The 17,125-nt window shown below is 34.8% G+C and overlaps 1 protein-coding gene across 5 annotated transcripts in view; it reads left to right on the top strand.

The window, feature by feature from the left end:
• The window catches only part of ASAP1 (ArfGAP with SH3 domain, ankyrin repeat and PH domain 1), a 156,174-nt gene that overhangs the window by 97,684 nt on the left and 41,365 nt on the right, over positions 1–17,125 (top strand). For 3 of the 5 annotated variants that reach the window (XM_051611199.1, XM_051611202.1, XM_051611201.1), the window contains 8 exons: positions 452–537; positions 1,609–1,684; positions 2,428–2,514; positions 8,246–8,254; positions 9,033–9,133; positions 9,508–9,577; positions 11,089–11,176; positions 12,020–12,068. In XM_051611199.1, coding sequence (XP_051467159.1) covers positions 452–537; positions 1,609–1,684; positions 2,428–2,514; positions 8,246–8,254; positions 9,033–9,133; positions 9,508–9,577; positions 11,089–11,176; positions 12,020–12,068 — 566 coding nt within the window. The remainder of the gene's footprint in view (positions 1–451; positions 538–1,608; positions 1,685–2,427; positions 2,515–8,245; positions 8,255–9,032; positions 9,134–9,507; positions 9,578–11,088; positions 11,177–12,019; positions 12,069–17,125) is intronic. The other 2 variants (XM_051611203.1, XM_051611200.1) reach the window with 1 other exon arrangement.

The following is a 17,125-nucleotide window of genomic DNA, read 5'->3' as shown; positions in this document are numbered from 1 at the left end:
AAATATTTATTATTTTTTTCAGTTCTTTTAATATCTTTCTTCCAACGTGTGTTCTGCAGCCTTCTAAATCTTTCAATAGCATGATCAAATATAGTGATACGTTAATTCAATAAAGCTGCTTTTTTTTATTAATAGTTCCCTTTATTCCATTATAGTGGTGATTGCATAGAATGTATGACTTTAGCATGTTTCATTAATTACTGCAGTAGTATTGCAGAAGGGAAATCTTCAGACAATTGGAAAATATGAGACTTTTTCAGTGATTTGTTTTAGGTTTTGAGGTGTTTGAATTTTTTAGGAATGGCCAAATAAACTTCTCTGTTTTACATTTTGCTTAACTGTGGTGGAATGGTAGAGAGAAGTCATTGGGTAAATAATGTTTTATTGATTTAAAACCGTTGAAGGTTGTGAGGCATGACTATCAATGGTTTTTTTTTCACTTTCTATACAGTATCTTATTAAGGTTAATGAAATCAAGACAAAAAAAGGTGTGGACCTTCTGCAGAACCTTATTAAGTATTATCATGCACAGTGCAAGTAAGTGTGATGCTTTTAAGCTTCAGCTAAAATTTCCTTTTTTTACAGAAGTGTTTCCCTTTTTTTTCAGTTTGTTTTGGTTACATCAGGAATTTTTATCATAGTTGTAATCTGCCCAGTGTCTGCAACTTCATCTTTTCATGCTGTTGTCTTTCAGTAGACAACATGTCATGTTGCCTTTCAGTAGAGTATGAGAGTGAGTGGGGCAGAGGAGTGATGGAGAAAGAGGGCAAGGGAAAGCCCTGCATGTTGTGTACAAAATTAATTTTAATTCTTGAGGGATAGATCTAGTTTTAGAAATAACGTGTTTATTTTAATTAATAGTTTTTAGTTCTTCTGCAAATTTTAAAACTGTGAAAACCAGTAATTTATTTGAAATTCCTTGAGCTGAAGCTGGTGAGACCTTGTCATCAGTAGAAGTACAGAGGCAAACATACAGGAGTTTTTACTTAAATACAGGAAAGAGATTTTAAAAGTTACTAAGGGGAAACATGTTAAATAACAGTAATGAAATAAGCTAAGCCATATTCTCTCTAACTTAATGTTTGTTAAAGTCACAATGGTATGTTTCCACTGCTGAAAGTCATACTTCAAAACTACTGAGAAGGGGTTTTAAACAAAACAAGACAAAAAAATGCACAAAAAACAAACAAAGCCCCCGAAGAAGCAACAACAAAGAAGCTTCAGAGTGATGAATATAAATTTATTTCCTTCAGATTTCTAATTTAGAATGAATACTTCACAAGTTAAGCTTCTGTTTATCTATAACCTAACCCTTCATCATGTGAAGTGCTTATTTGTCAAGATAATATTAAATATTTCTTGACTGAAATGCAATTATCAGACCTTTCTGAAGTATATAACATTAGAGGGATGTGGGAGCTGTGCTGTTTTGTGGTTAGATTGAGAGTAAAACAGCTCAAACTGGGACAGAATTTTTTTTGTTGTTATTTCTGAACATGGGAGGAGCTGGATAGGTTTTACTGGTTTGGCTGTTCTTTTCTCTGCAAGTCTACTTTATGTTATGAATTAGATATATTCCTGATAAATCACAGGTATTTTTCGTTATAGCTTCTTCCAAGATGGCTTGAAAACAGCTGATAAACTAAAACAATATATTGAAAAGTTGGCTGCTGACTTATATAATGTAAGTTTACTTATAAGAAGTTTTATGTCTAAAAATGGAAATGCTTTATTTATATTAATATATTTTAGATATTGCTACAAGGGTGTATATTTCATTTGTATCTTACAAGTGAAAAATATGTTTTGAAACTTTGTATATAGCTAGATTGAAGAAAAAACATCTGAACTGTTTTAAACTTTGTATTCTATTTTTACAGTTATTAGGAAAAATTATTTTCATTCTTCTACTAATTTAATGTTGCATTAAAAGAAAATGTTTGAATCAGACTAAATTATTAAGCACCAATTTTAGCTACCACTTTCATTTTTCTGTCACTAACTGCTTCATGATAGCACCGTAGTAGGAAGGCAAATAATAATGTGGAATCCAAGCTCTACTTGTCAGCCAAGTACTTTTATATAATCAGAATTAGAATAATCCCATTTTCTGTTACAATTTGTGACTAATTTAAACTGTATCTACATTCCTTAAGTTATCTGTCAAGCTTACTTGAGTTATTTAACTGATATTTCAGTGGCTAATTTAGTTACCATTAAAAAATAACAGAAATGAGCATGTGGAGTTTGTACAGTCATTATAGCTTGCTTTTCAGGTACTGCATGCATAGGTGGTGAATACATAAAATATACCCAAATATTACTGAAATACAGAATAGTTGTGCTCAAGATGTCTAAAATTGTATTTTGGAATGCATAAAAAATTCACATTGCATTCAGAAAGCATATGGCAATCTCTTCCCATAGATAAAGCAGACACAAGATGAAGAAAAGAAGCAACTTACTGCTCTCCGTGATTTGATAAAATCTTCTCTGCAGCTTGATCAGAAGGAGGTAAATAATTTAGACATGGTATTCTTTGAGATGTGAATTTATTAATTTTTCATTCACAAATTGGTGTAATTGATGTTCAATTTGTGTAGTTATTGGTTCAGAAGAATTGGACTTTGAACATTATGATAAAACTAATATTTAAAATGTCCAACAAACAATAGTTCTAAACAAGTTTTCTGGTTCTGTTTCTTATATAAAAAGAAATTTTATTTTTTGTGTGCAATTTTGTATTTTTTGTACTACAAGAACAGTTGTAATGGATTGAATAAATGCTTCATGTAGCCTGGTATCAAGTCCTAGATAAGGATAATGAATGAATGTTGAGGAAAAAAATAATAAAAAAAATGTCCAGCCGATTGTGTTCAGGTTATTCTTGAGTAAACCAGAATAAGAACCTGAAGGCTTGTCTTTACATGTAGTTTCTATATTACTGCTCATCTGCTAATCCATGTGGATTTTGTGATTGTGTTCTCCTTCCTAAACCCCTTTTGCTAATACTGTATCATAAGGAGGAAGATTTTTCTGTTGGGTAGACAGAAGTGGCTGAGACAGGCGGTTAAAAATACATCATGAATTACACTGGTATCAGAAGTGAAGAGGGAATGTGCAATGTCCCTTGCAGATGTGCTGGAATACGCCTTGAACTAGGAGTATATAATACGTATCAGCCTTTACCTGAGATACTGTGTGACTTTTTCCAAAGCATGGTGGCTGAGAGTTGAAAATGCTGAATATCCTCTGGTAATGCTGAGTGTTTGGGGAGGGCTGTAGGGAGGGGATGGTTTTCCTTTTAAGAAAAGATCACTTATCTGCTGTGCAGTTTTCTCTTAGGTAAACAAAATGGTAGTATTTTCCAGGTGTCTACTTGGTTTATTAACTTATTATTATTATCATTATCATGAGTATTACCATTATTAAATGTTAGGCAGATGCCATTCTGCTGCATATATAGTCATCCACATACATGATTGAACAGTATTGCTAATATCAAGTATTCAGAAGAACATAATTTACAACTAGATGTGCTGAGTGAGCCAGGTTTCCAACAGCTCTCAGTCATGGACGTTTAGAGTAAAACACGGGGTAATAAACACTGATATTTCCCCAGAATACCCTCCCATTACTAGTTGGACTGTCTTTGCAAGCTTTCCACCTCCTTATGGATTTCCTCTCTGAATCTGTACAGTTGCATTTTGAAACAGGGTAAACTATCAGCTTCTGTTGTGTGGGAAAATCTTTTTCCTTTTATTTGCTTTGAACTTTCAGATCTACATGCTCTTCTCAAGACAGGAGTGCTTGTGAATTTATGATAGCATCAGTAGGTTGTTTCTGATCATCTTTTTTATATCTGTCCTAATATTATCTTGCATTTTGACAAGTCCTTAGTGCAGAGAAGGAGGTGTGTAAAGTTTGATCAGCTGTAAAGCTATAACCATAGCATCCTGTTTCTGAATATTAAGTCAACTCACAGTATCTTATTTTTCCCCTCTGCATCACTTTGCATTTGCTTATGCTGATCTTCACCTGTTGTTTATTGTCAAGTTATTCACTGTTGTGAAGTCCTTGAGAAATTCTTCAGTCAGCCTTTTGTTTAGCCTTTCCTGAATAATTTGATACCATCCAGTAAACCTTGACAGTTTACTCTTCACCCTTTTCCAGATTGTTTTAATGTTGGACACCATATGCTGGCACAGCTTTCTGTGAAGCTAATTTCTTTGTTTCCTACTTTTAACTTGGTAGCTCATCTGAGGATTTTTTCTCTTGTCCTGTAGCAATTCTCCTTTAATAAGGAGCACAAAATGCCCGTTGAAAGTCCAGGAACTCTGTATCAGTTTGATTTCTCATGTGTATTTGCTTACTGATCTTTCAGTGAACTCCAGGAGATTTTTGAGACAGTACCTTCCATACAAAATATGCACTGATTTTCCAGTATATATATGATACTAAATGTACTCCTAAAAGTAGCTTTCATTAGTCTTTCATTATGTGGTGTGAAACTTACCAATCTTTACTTTCCTGCAATTCTCCTGGAACTTCTTAAAAAACAGGACTTTAGTAACTGGTCAAGTAAGTATTTTTATGAGCTTTCATGTAATTTTGTAGGTAGCACATTGTTGTTATGGCTATGGCTTGAAGTTAGTCAATTATTTCAGGTGGAATCACAATTAATAAGGAATGATTGATGAGTCATTCCTTGCAATGTGGTTGGTGGTGGTGGTGTGTTGTTTTTTTTCTTTTGAATACTTGCCTGTATGTGCTTTTGTAATGTAGATGTACATTATATAGTAGATAAGCCTTGGCCTGAAGGCTGTTTCTGTCCCCACGTCTTTAATCACATCATTCTGAACATCACAGCCTTACAACACATTGTACATAGTTTCAGAATTTGTCAAAAATGATGACAGGAGCACCACGGAGCACATTTGAATAGATCCCAATTTATTTTAAGACCAGCCAGTTCTTTCTAGTATTCAGTTTTCCTGCATCTCATACTCTGCAGTCTTTCTCAGCTGGTGTATTTTTCCTTCCATCTCCAATGGATCTACTAGATCTCTTCCGTAATACTTACAGAGCTTCCCATACGTATGTTACATTTGTAGGCTCCTGAGTATCTAAATCACTCTGAATGTAACTCATGCTTGTTCTCCATCATCCCCCCCAAAAGTTGAACAGAGAACATGAGATTTCCATACTATTTGGAAATATTTTTAAATTCTGAAGTGCTTTCATGAATCAATTCCCAACACACATGGAGGAATAAGACTTGCTCTCTTCTCACATGCCTTTTTTCTTTTCCACAAGCTGATAATCTGGGAAGCAGAGAAAAGGACCTCCTTCTCTCCTGGCTGCTGTGTATGTCGCTAAGTTCAAGCTACTTGGTAATCAGCCAGTTCTTGGAAATAAAATAGGACAACTGGGTTGTTCTTTGGTGCTGTGTAGTGTACACACATAGCTGCATGTGGTACAAGTCAAGTTTCAAAAGTTGCTCGCAGATTATGATGAGGTCAAGTAACTAAATTAAAATACAGTGTTTGGTTTTTTGGTTACGTATTTCCTGGGTGTGTAGTAAAAAATACTCTGATTCAATGGGAAGTAACCTCATTTAAAATACAAAAATTAAGTAAAGTTTGAAAACTTATGTACATGATGTAATAAAGAAGTTCCACAGGTATCACTGAAACAACTGTGCCACTTTTCTAACTTTAGTTACAGGACACTGGAAAAACTGTGTATATATGTATATCATCTATATAAAAATTATAAAAATAAAATATTTGGCTTGAGAGTACTGAAATTGTGTCTTAGAAGGAAAAGGAGCAATATTGTGATTCTCAGATATTCAGGTAAATCATGAGGGAGTGAGAGATCTGCTGTAAGGAAGGAATCTACTGTTTTGGATAAAATAACCGTTGAATCACATTGATGTTCAGGTGTCTCTTTCACAATCAACATGAGGACTTTCACTCATGTGATTCTGCTGCATTACATGAGTCAGAGGGTAATGATGCTGGCAGATATTAAGGAGCTTGTGAAAACAATGTTTCTGTTATGTGTATCCAGTGTTTTAATCCTGAAATAGCATGAAAGTGTTCATTACACCTTATTTAAGTGGCAATGAAACTTAAAGACACAGAGCCTGAGTTTTACCAGTCAGTTCTCCATCGTTTTGTATATCCAAAACTTCAGGTATGGAAAACTGGGCTTTATTACTGTGACAGATGGCCTGGTTGTTTGTGATTTGCCCCCTTATATTAGTGCATTATAATCTCACCATTGGAAAGTTTATGGATTAAAGGAAATATTGAAGAACATTAAATGAATGAGATTTTCTCCTGTGGATTTGTAACGATTCAGAAGTGCTATTACAAAAATTTACTTTGGTGGGGAAACAGTTTGAAATAATAAAGTTGAGGCTCTGGTTGCCTATAGTTTTAAGTTTCTTTGACCCTTTGTGCCAGAGGAGGAAACTGGAATTAGTGATTCCTTTCTAAATGGTAAATTCTTCCACCTTTAACATTCTTTGGAGTTTCTGTTAGATAAGTGAGACTTCCTGCCCAGCTAAGACTGACCTGCTGTCACAGATTAATTTGAAATAGTATGCATGGAAAAATTACTCTACAGCACCCATACTTGAATTCAGGAAAACCAGTAATATGCAAAATGAGCTCACCTCATTCCCTGCACTCCCATGGTCTCATAATGCAACTCATGTTTTACTGTTGCTTGTGTTCAAGGTGTTTCTTTAACATTATGGACGTCTGTAATGTTCTTACACATCTTGCTGGCATACGTGTCCTTCCATTGGTGAAAAAATTATTACTGTGAACTTTACCTGGTTCTTGGAAAAGCACATCCTGGCAATTCTTGAATCTGGGGTTGTGCAGAAGTGCGGGTGCCATTGCTTCTCTATAAGAAGTACAACTTACTGTGGTCCTGTTACATGCAGTGGCCCTTGCTGCTGCTGTGTACCCTCTTGGTATCCAGTTATGGCAATTTCTATTACTTTGCACAAGAATTATCTGATTTTGTAAAACATCTGTGATTTAAAGCTTCAGGGAATTATATTTTAAGGGATACTAGTGTAATTCTAATTGTGTAAAGCATTTATTTATATGTTGAAAAATGCTTATCTGTTAAGAACTTTACGTTTTAAAGCAAAACAGGCCTTTAATATAGTCTTTTATTCCCTATTTTTGTAAATGAGTTATTGGTACAAATGTAACTGAACAACTTTAATTTTAATATAGCTAGTGTTCAGAATCATGTTTTGTGTCTGTTAACTGTTTCTTTACATTTTGAGTTTTATCCTCAATTCTCCATCTGATATGCTCTTTGGAAAAGGAATTAATATCTCATTACTTTCTTTCCTATGCTAATACCAATAGGACCCTAATTCCAACAGGGGCTCAAAATTTACTTAGAAGAAATTAGCTGCTTATGGTGGTGGTGTAAATGCTGCTGACAACTCATTTCACGCAGCAGCCTTCATTCTACATCCAACCACAACTGCCAGTGTTACCAAAGCACTTCTCTCTGAAATCCTAAGACAGCTTTGTTACAAAATTAAAAATGGTTGTAAGGACCCTTATTAAAATAGAAGGCAGTAATCTTCAGTATGTCTTGGTTGTGGTAATTGTAAGAAACTGTGCTCTGAAAGAGAAACTGTAATTGCCAAGGGCATAATTGAACTTTGCATTCTTTTGGAATGGTGGGATTTTGTCACATGTTTTGCAGATTATTGTTTCATAACTATGTTTAAAACCATATCAATGTGTCCTTAGTTATACTTTTTTATATAGATTTGCAAAAATTTAAAGTTAACTTTGGGTCTGATCTTTTTCAATGGAAATTCAGAATTAGCTCCAGTTTGGTGTTGGATACAAATTAGCTGTCAGTTTAGACAATTTAAATGTAATTGGTAGACATTTAGTAAAATTTGAGCCTGCAGTCATCTTAGTTGCTTTTTGAAGCCAATGTAATATGTTCAAGGTTGAACAGAATTTTGTTACAAAGTTTTGTTACTTGATGAGAAAAAGCACCTGTGTGCCTAAAAAAGTAATTCTTGCTTTCTTTCTGGTAGTGTTGCTAGAAAGGGGAAAAATTGTTTTACCAGATGTGGGGGCTATAAAATTTATGTTCAAGGAACATGTTTTTAAAATAAAATAATAATTCTTGTTTTAAATTATTTGCTTTCTCTTTTTTCTATTGCTTTTGCCTTTCGTGATCGAAGTCTAGGAGAGTAAGTCAATGTTTTAATGAACTTTTGGGGACTTTTTTTTTTTTCTGATGTACTTATAACAAGTTAATCCATTTCACTTAGTTGTTATACTAGATCAGCCCAAAAGTTATTTCAATTGACTTCATTCACTAAAACTCATGAATTATATACACATTTTTAATTGGATTTTTAAAAATAGTGATTTTTAGAATTTGTTTTTGTCCGTCTACATATGTGTATTTCTGTATATATGCATGCTGTATTCTGTTGCTTTCTTTGAGATTTTATCTTAGCCTTTTAGTCTTTGTAAGATTATGCAATATTAAATATCTATTTTAAAAAGTCATTGTTTTGAGATGCATATTTGCATCCATACTATACTACAAACACTTAATGAAGGCACTGGAGTAAGTTGCCCAGGGAAGCTGCTGGTGCCCCCTCCCTGGGGATATTCAAGGCCAAGTTGGATGAGGCTTGTGCATTCTAGACTAGTGGGAGGTGTCCCTGCCAATGGCAGGGTGGTTGGAACTAGATGATTTTTGAGGTCCTTTCCAGCCCAAACCATTCTGTGATTATGTGAAGTAACTTAATTTTGAATGTGCAGTCAGTTCAAGATCACATGTTGTAAAAGCAAGCTCTCCTATGGATGTAAAACATATATTAGGAGTTCTCTCTCTTTTAAAATATTTATTAATTTTGAAATTACAGTAGAGAAAAGAAATAAAGTAAAATAGGCTTAAAGGTTGGGAAGACTTAACTACGCATGTTAGGAAATGTTAATGGTTTTTTCCTTTTTTAGGATTCACAGAGCAGGCAAGGAGGATATAGTATGCATCAGCTTCAGGGAAATAAGGAATATGGCAGTGAGAAGAAAGGTTATCTTTTAAAGAAGAGTGATGGGTATGTTCTTGGAGAACATAATACTCAATGAGAACTATTATTATGTTCATGCACTGATTTTCATTGTTTTCTACTATGGGTGCTTAAGGCACTTTCTCCTAATGCACATGCCACAAGTACTGCGGAATTCCACAGATCTGAATGTAGTATAATAAATATAAAAAGCATGACAAGGAATCCTAAAAAATCATCATATTAAAAAGAAAGCTATTGTCCTTCAGTTTCTAAAAGGTGATTAAGACCTGTCATAAATTCCCAAGTTGTTTTTGGTGAGGTATTTAGTAAAATTGCTGTTCTCAAAATGTTAATGGGATTAATGTGTTTTGAAATCATGTCTACTTATTGAATTTGTGGTTGTTGATGTTCCTCTATAGGTTAAGGAAAGTATGGCAAAGAAGAAAGTGCACTGTTAAGAATGGAATTCTTACCATATCTCATGCAACGGTAAGTTATAAAAATAACTTTTTATTACAGCAACATTGTCCTTTCCCAGTGAATCTGTTGGTGTTAATCTAGTATTACAAAAAAGATGCCACTTCTGATTTTGACTGTTGAAGTTCCATGCATTATCAGAAGCTGGAGTCTGATTTATGGAAGTATTGTTATACTTGCTGTGTTAAAATTTTTCCTAGTTGTCTCCTGCTGACCACTAGTGGGAACAGTGCTCCAGGTTGCATGGAGCAGTACACCTGCTCTTACTATTCCTCTGAGATATAGGATGTGATTTATCTGAATGAACTGAAGTGTCTATAGTGTAGCTGTCAGCATCAGAGCAAGATCCTGTGGAGTCCTCTCTTAGCCACTGGAGAGCTGGTTAATGTAGTCAAAGGAATCTGGGTAGATTGGGTCAGATGGTTTGTTTCAAACTTAATTCTGGCTCTTGAATATACTAGAAGACAAATAACTAGCTCATGCATAGATGTGTCTATATTACAGATGTTTTATTCCTACGTAGGATGTTAACTATTTAAAACATTTTAATGCCTATGCATTCATTTTGTAAAAGATAGAAAATAATTTAACTAATCAGAGTGAGAAAAGGTGAATAAAGGCTGGTTTGAAACTAATTTCAAAATTTCCTGTATGAAGTAAGTAAACTGTTCTTCAGCCTTCTACAATTTTTCTTCACTATTTTCCCCCACTGCTGTGGCTTATGATAGCTGATTTAATACAAAAATGTATCAATACTTTGGTAAGAAAATGGCAAATGCATTGAACAGACTTTTCAATGAATATACCTCAACTGGTTTTGTTTATAAGGATTGTCAGGGTATATCTGGGAAGCACACAATTTGTAGACTTGAAATTATTGATTTCACATGTTATTGATAACACATTCACACGGAGTGAATGTGTTAATATTTTGAGAGCTTTCAACTAAAAATATGAAACTTTGGTAAGTTTTGATAATAGTAAGTTCTAGGAATCAGGCCTATGTCTGAGTTATCCTCAAAGGAGTGCTAAATCTTGAAGAAGCAACAATATGATCATGGTAGAGGCAGTCCTAAAACTGTCTTGAGGCAGTATGACACAAACTTGTTGCAAAGAAGAGTAATTCCTGTTACTGTTGTTCAAGGACATGATCCCATTTCTAACGTTATCTGCCTATGGATATGGGCATGCTGTAATGAAAAACTGCATAATAGTTTTACCATTGTTTATTAAATACAGTAAGAAACATCAGTGTTTCCAGATTCTAAATTAAGGTTTATTCCCTTAATCCCTTTCAAATAGTCAGGAAGAGTTGCCATGAAGATCTTAATTTTGCTTAGATTTAGCAATCTGTCTATTTTGACAGACCAAGTCAGACAAAGTCCAGCTGGTCTCAAGTGTTTTGAGGGTGTGCATGTCAGCATGCCCTTGTTTTCAATTAATATCATACATGCACATTCCCCAGAAAGGAAAAATAATCCTAAATCAAGACATTTTTAAAGTAAAATAAATTTTCTTTTTAGTCCAACAGGCAACCAGCTAAGCTAAATTTATTGACCTGCCAGGTGAAGCCAAATGCTGAAGATAAGAAGTCGTTTGATCTAATATCACGTATGTAGCAACTTTAGTCCCATCTTGCATTATGTGAGATTTCCAAAAACATCACTACAAGATACTTCTTACAGTAGTAAATGGAAACACTTTTGGCCTCATCTTGTTATTCCTTTACTGTCAGTTCTGCTTTTTGAGTGCTGTTTGGGGGACTGAGGAAAGCAAGGAGAACCCAGTTTCTCTTAATCCTCCTTTAAGAACATTGGTTGTCTAAAATGGATAGTGACTTGTCTCAGCATTAAGGTTCCTCTGATTTCCCTTCTTCCCATTTTGGTCTTTTGTAGCAGGTGTTTGTATCCAGTCTGACTTTAAAAAGAATTCTTAAGTCAACGAGCCAACTGACTGTTTTTAGCCTACATATGTAGTATTAAAAAAGAAGCAGTTCCAACATTGTATTTTTACAAGGACAGCCTCTGCAGCCTTTGAATTTGAGGGATAATATCCAGTTCATATCTCATCCTTTGGTAAAAAGAAGAATCTTGACCTGAATGAAGGGAAAAATGTCTAATAAGAACAAATTGATTTTGCCCTTTTCTGCTGCTTATGTTACAGATTTTACTTCAGAAAGGCAAAATATGATTCATATGCTTATTTTTCTTTAGTGTTTCTAACATAGGACTTTTGAAATATATACAGTTTATGTAAATAAAAATTCAGAATTTCATCTTTCTCTGGGTTGTTTTGTGGTGGTTTTTTTTGGAACTGTTTTCTGTAGCTATACGCAAAGTATTAATGTTCCTGGTTAAGAGCAATTGTTCTTAGAGGCCAAATGGATTTTAGTAGCAAATATGTTGGTATTTTTAAATATATAAGCAAATGAAAAGATGTATTTATTTATTTCAGATAACAGAACATACCACTTTCAAGCAGAGGACGAACAGGAATACGTGGCGTAAGAATATTTACATTTTTCAAGTTACTTTTACCATTAGAGATGTATAAAATCACATGTAATAGTGGAAATAGTTGTCTCACTACGGTGCCTGTCTTTTTTCTGTTGTGAATCTGTAACTGTCAACTGTATTGTCACACTACAGGGCTCTTTAAAAACCTTGTAACATGAAAAACAAAACAAAAACCCAACCAACTGAAAACCCATTTAGGTTGTGTACCCTGCCAGCACATGGTCCATGTGCAGTTGCTTGGCATAATTTAGTAGATCAGGTTATTATGGTTCAAATAAAATATTTTAAAATTCTTAAATCTTCTGTGTCAACCCTCTTTTGCAGTTACTTGTTTTTCTCATGATCCTTATTTTTCACTTAAGTTAAAAATAAGAAATAGAGAAAAGGTCTCCAAAAAAACACAAAAAAATTGCAGTTAATGCATCTTTTCTACTATAGGTCTAGAAATAAACAGCGAAGCAGATCTGAGGTTTGTGTGTTTCCAGAATCCAGTAACTTGCTTCATTAATGCATGTTTAAAACCAGATTATTTCCTTTAAAACAGTCTTTCTTCCTGCTACGTCAGAACTACTTCTTGTCCTGAGAACCATAGACCGCTCTTTGTCCTCCTGAGTGTTGCTCTCAGTGTCAACAGACGTGTGCTGTGCAGAATGTGGCAACCTAATGCTCATTACTTGGCAGTTCTGGGAATGAAGTTATTAGTGAAGAGAGCAGCAAGTCTGAGCCTTCCAGGCTACCTCATTCTTCAGGACTGTTGTGCTCTTTTGTTACATGTCCATATTCTAAGGGAAGACTAATACTGCTCCATGTGTATTTTAAAGGTACAGGGAATATTTGTAGGGTGCTTCAGTTGCTTGGTAGTTCTGAGAGGCAGTGGCATTGACAGTTCAACGTTGCAAGCCATGAATGAAAAGGGAAGGCTGAAGAGTTCTTTGTCATGCAGCTGTTTCCTTTCAGTTTTCCACAGCTTTATTTGGGCTCTTAATATGCAAAACTGACTTGCTAGTCATGCTTACTGCATTCATTCCGGAACTTAATCATTCCAGTAAGTTTCTTAGTGAAGAAAATACTGTTGTTCATCAGTAGTGCACTTGATGAGTCAGAAGTTTTCGTGTTCTGCCATAAATTAGCTTTTACTGTAATTCTTTGTTTAAAAGGTGGTTTATTTTTTTTTTATCTTAACACATGAGCAAGGTAGGGGGGGAGAATACATTAGTAATTTTTTCTGTTTGGCAAGTCAATAACTCTAGTCCAGGCTGGTTTTACTTCCAGTTAGAACTATAGTTACCATCTATGGCCACTGAAGTGGGATTAATCACTTTGAAGTCCAGTGGCTGAGAAAATGAGACTGTTGTGCTGGAATATTTCTATGTTGTTTCAAGTTTTAAAATTTTCATTTAGCTAAAGAGACATTAGTGGCATCCTAGTGCTGGAATACATTCAGACAAGCTAATAGATGCTAAGTGTGTTTTGCTAGTATTGGCACTGTAACCCACCAACAAAAAGGTATTTTAAGGCTACTGAGATGAGTATTCTGTTTCAGTAAATTACTTAAGTGACCCAAGTAAGGGTGTGATGCACACAGAAACTTACTTTATATTTTCTTTAGGAAAATTTATACAATACCTTTAGTTAATTGAAGTTCATGAAGTTTTGTGACTGGTAACATGTTGATGAAACCTACAATATAACCAAATGTTTTGTTTTTCTTGTGCAGCCACTAGTAGGTTCTAAATTGCTTTATTATCTAAGGCATCATGCAAACTGCACCCTTTGACTTCCAGCCTTGTTGATTTAAGAGGATTCTACAGGAACTGTGATGTAGCTCCTCAATTAGTCATTGTCTTGTTCCAATTTCCTCTTGTATATGTTTCCCTCTCTTGTCCTTTTCTTCTCTGTCTTCTTGCATTTTTTCCACTCGCTTTTATTGCTGCCTCTGTTTTTTCCTTCATGCACCAATTGATTAATAAATGCATAAACATACTTTCCAATCACTTTCCATCCAGCCTTGCATCTAAATAGAGAAAAAAGCAAAATGCATTTCTTTATACTCTAACTGACCTTGCCTACATTGTCCTAGTGATTGTTTTAAACTGTTCCCATAATAACTCCTCAAGCTACTTAAAAAGAACATGAATAGAGTAGACAGTTTAAAACACAAATCACTGAAGCCTACATTGTGTTACTGATCTGTTACTGCTTCCTCTCAAACATTTCCCTTAGTCCAGTGCATTTCTTGATTCCTACCCAGCCAGCTCTGTTGACATTTAATTACTGCTTGAATATCCTTTAGAGTTCTCACTGGATTATTAATTTCTCTAGTAGATAAAATACAGTGTGTGCAGTGGGGGAAAGTTTGTGAGTAGATACGTGTAACATCATGTCTAAAAAATAACTAGATTTTTTTTTTTTTGTAGCATACACAGTAATAGTCTCTTTCTACTTGTTGATAATTGTTGATAAAGCCAAACATATTATGGTCATGACCTTTTGGTTGTTTTCTATCCTCTTTTTGAAGGTGAAGAATATATCAATTTCTTAAGGAAAAGCCTAGATAGTAAACAAATTCAGAAACCTTGCTGTGAAGGAAGACTCTTGACTTCAGTCTAGTGTTTAGCAACAGTCTTCAGACATTTTCTACTTCAGGAAGACTGAGTTGGAAGGTCTTGATACTGTCTGTTGCTTCTTTCACAGTAAAGTTGTTCAGTTGTTTCTGAAAGTTTGAAAATTCATAGGCTTGTGTTCTCATTTTGCATTTATCTGGAAACATTGATGTTGAAATAGGGATTGACAGACTAGACAGAGATAATTTTTTACTGAAAATAAATACATTAAAAAAAAAAAAAAAGTCTGGTTATTTTGGGAGTGCTTTAGTTGGCTTAGAAATACTGAAGAGAAATAAGGGGAATGTGAGAGTCTGGTCCACCTGAGGTTAACAAATACTTCTGTTGCCTTCATTGGATCCAGAAGTTCCTTGTGATGCCAGATTTTTGTTTATCCTCATTCAAATGTTTTATCTTCAAAGCTGGGAATCTCCAGCAAGCAAAATACCTTAAAGGACCATGTGAAACTGTTGAGACTGAGAAGCAGAAGGTTGAACAACCTGTCTTACTGTACTACATAGGAAGCAGTTCTGTGAGACTTGAGTAATTCTGAAATAATTTTAAGGCTGCTACAAAGTATTAACAGAAGCTTTTTGACTGTTGGCTTGATGCTGATGAAATAAAGCACATATATTGGGGGGGGGGGGGGAAGGAAAAGGAAAGTAAAAAAAAAAGGGGCTGCTGATAAAGAAAAAGAGGAAGAACACCAGTCCTAGGACAGGTTTTATAAACTGTTGACATTGTGTTAATATAAAATATTTACTGATTTGACTTGCTTATTTTTGAGTGTACTGCCTGCCAGGGAGGCCTGGGGACCAACTCAAGGCTGATATGATGACATTAGTCATTAAGAAAGTGTCTGTTACAGGACTTTTGTTAAATAAGCCTTGCTGCTGTTGTCTAGGAAGAGCTGACTCGGTGGTGGCTCTTGCTGTGTCTCACAGATGACACCAATGACATGCAGCCTTGGCCAGTGGGTTCCTCTAGCTGAGGAAATGCAACCAAAATAAATTACTGCTCTTACAGTTTAGAAACTCTAATATGGAAATCTGTATCAAACTAACAGCTGGCTCAGTCATGTCCTGTTTATTTTAACTGTATCTAATAATTCTTTAATTGTTACTGCATAGTTGAGTTTTATTCAAATTCTGCATTTTTAACAAACTAATCAAATTTTAACCCTGAAAAAAATTGTCAGAAAATGTCAGAATAAATGTTGCCTGTCTTGAGTCAAGTGATTATTTTACTTGGGGCTTAGCAGAACATTATTAGAATATTTGAAAGGAGACACTGCCACCTCTTTTTTTTCCATAGCATTTGATTTCTTCAGAAAAATTGCAGAAGAGTGCCATCTAGTGTGGGTTCCTGCACGACATAGCTAGAGAGGGATGCATTCATGTCAATGTATTTGTTTTCAGCATGTCAAATGTGGAGCAAATTTGGTTTTGAATCTTTCAGTTTCTCTTCTGTTTTTTAGATTGGTTTTCAGTTTTTGCAAGCATTTTCTTTTAAGTGCAAGTTCTCTGCCCATATACATGAAAAAAGAAGAAGGATGTTATATCCCATGCCCATATACCAGTTCCAGCTCTGAATCTGTATTGCAAGATTATATGAGTTACCCTCTGAAATCCTTTTAAACTTATATCTTTGCATTATTTCAGTGGGAAATTACAAGCTTCAATCTGAAGTTCTATCAGTTCGTTTAGATGACTGTAGCCATTTTAAGCACTTTTCAGAAGACTGGTAGTTGCAGCTAATTGTGATATTGTAAACAGCATATGGATTGAGTTTACTGCCAATATAAAATCTGTCTCTGTAGAAAAAGGTGTATTTGAAGGAAATCTAAAAACATCTAAAATCACTATATCTGGGATGATCTTTTTAACCTTGCTCTGTTTTTAAATTAGGCAACATTGCCTCTGCAGTGTGCTTGTTGTTAGTATAACTGCTTTCCCCTCTTTACTTCCACCTGGAGGGCAGCAGCCCCTGAGAGGTTTTCTTTGTTAGATTTTTAATTAAACATTGTTCAAACAAAAACTTGCAGAGTGGCTGGGGAGATGGGGAACTAGTGCCTGAAATATTATTTAAGGGTCTTAATTTGATGCAGTCAACAGTTGCTCTTAACATTTTGTGTTGGCTATCAATATTGTTACTCTCCTGCCATCTTCTCTTCCTCAACCTGTTTGTTACCATGGTAATTTTCATCAATTTGCACATTGCAGTCTGAATCTGATTAGTGCACTGAGACCTGCATTTTGAAAGACAACTGGACATCAGTACAATAAAAAAAGTGTTTGCTGTCTCCTCTATGAAGAGAGTTTTGCACACTGGAGAAAGTAGGGGTTATAAATTTCTCCTTTAATAGTGGGATAGACTTCAGGAAGATCTTAGGCACCTACTTTTAAAGCAGTTAAATTTACAGGAGCTTAATTGCACCCTTT

The sequence above is a fragment of the Apus apus genome, chromosome 2 (genome assembly GCF_020740795.1).
Source record: "Apus apus isolate bApuApu2 chromosome 2, bApuApu2.pri.cur, whole genome shotgun sequence".
NCBI lineage: Eukaryota > Metazoa > Chordata > Aves > Apodiformes > Apodidae > Apus > Apus apus.
This window is presented reverse-complemented; position numbering and strand designations above follow the sequence as displayed.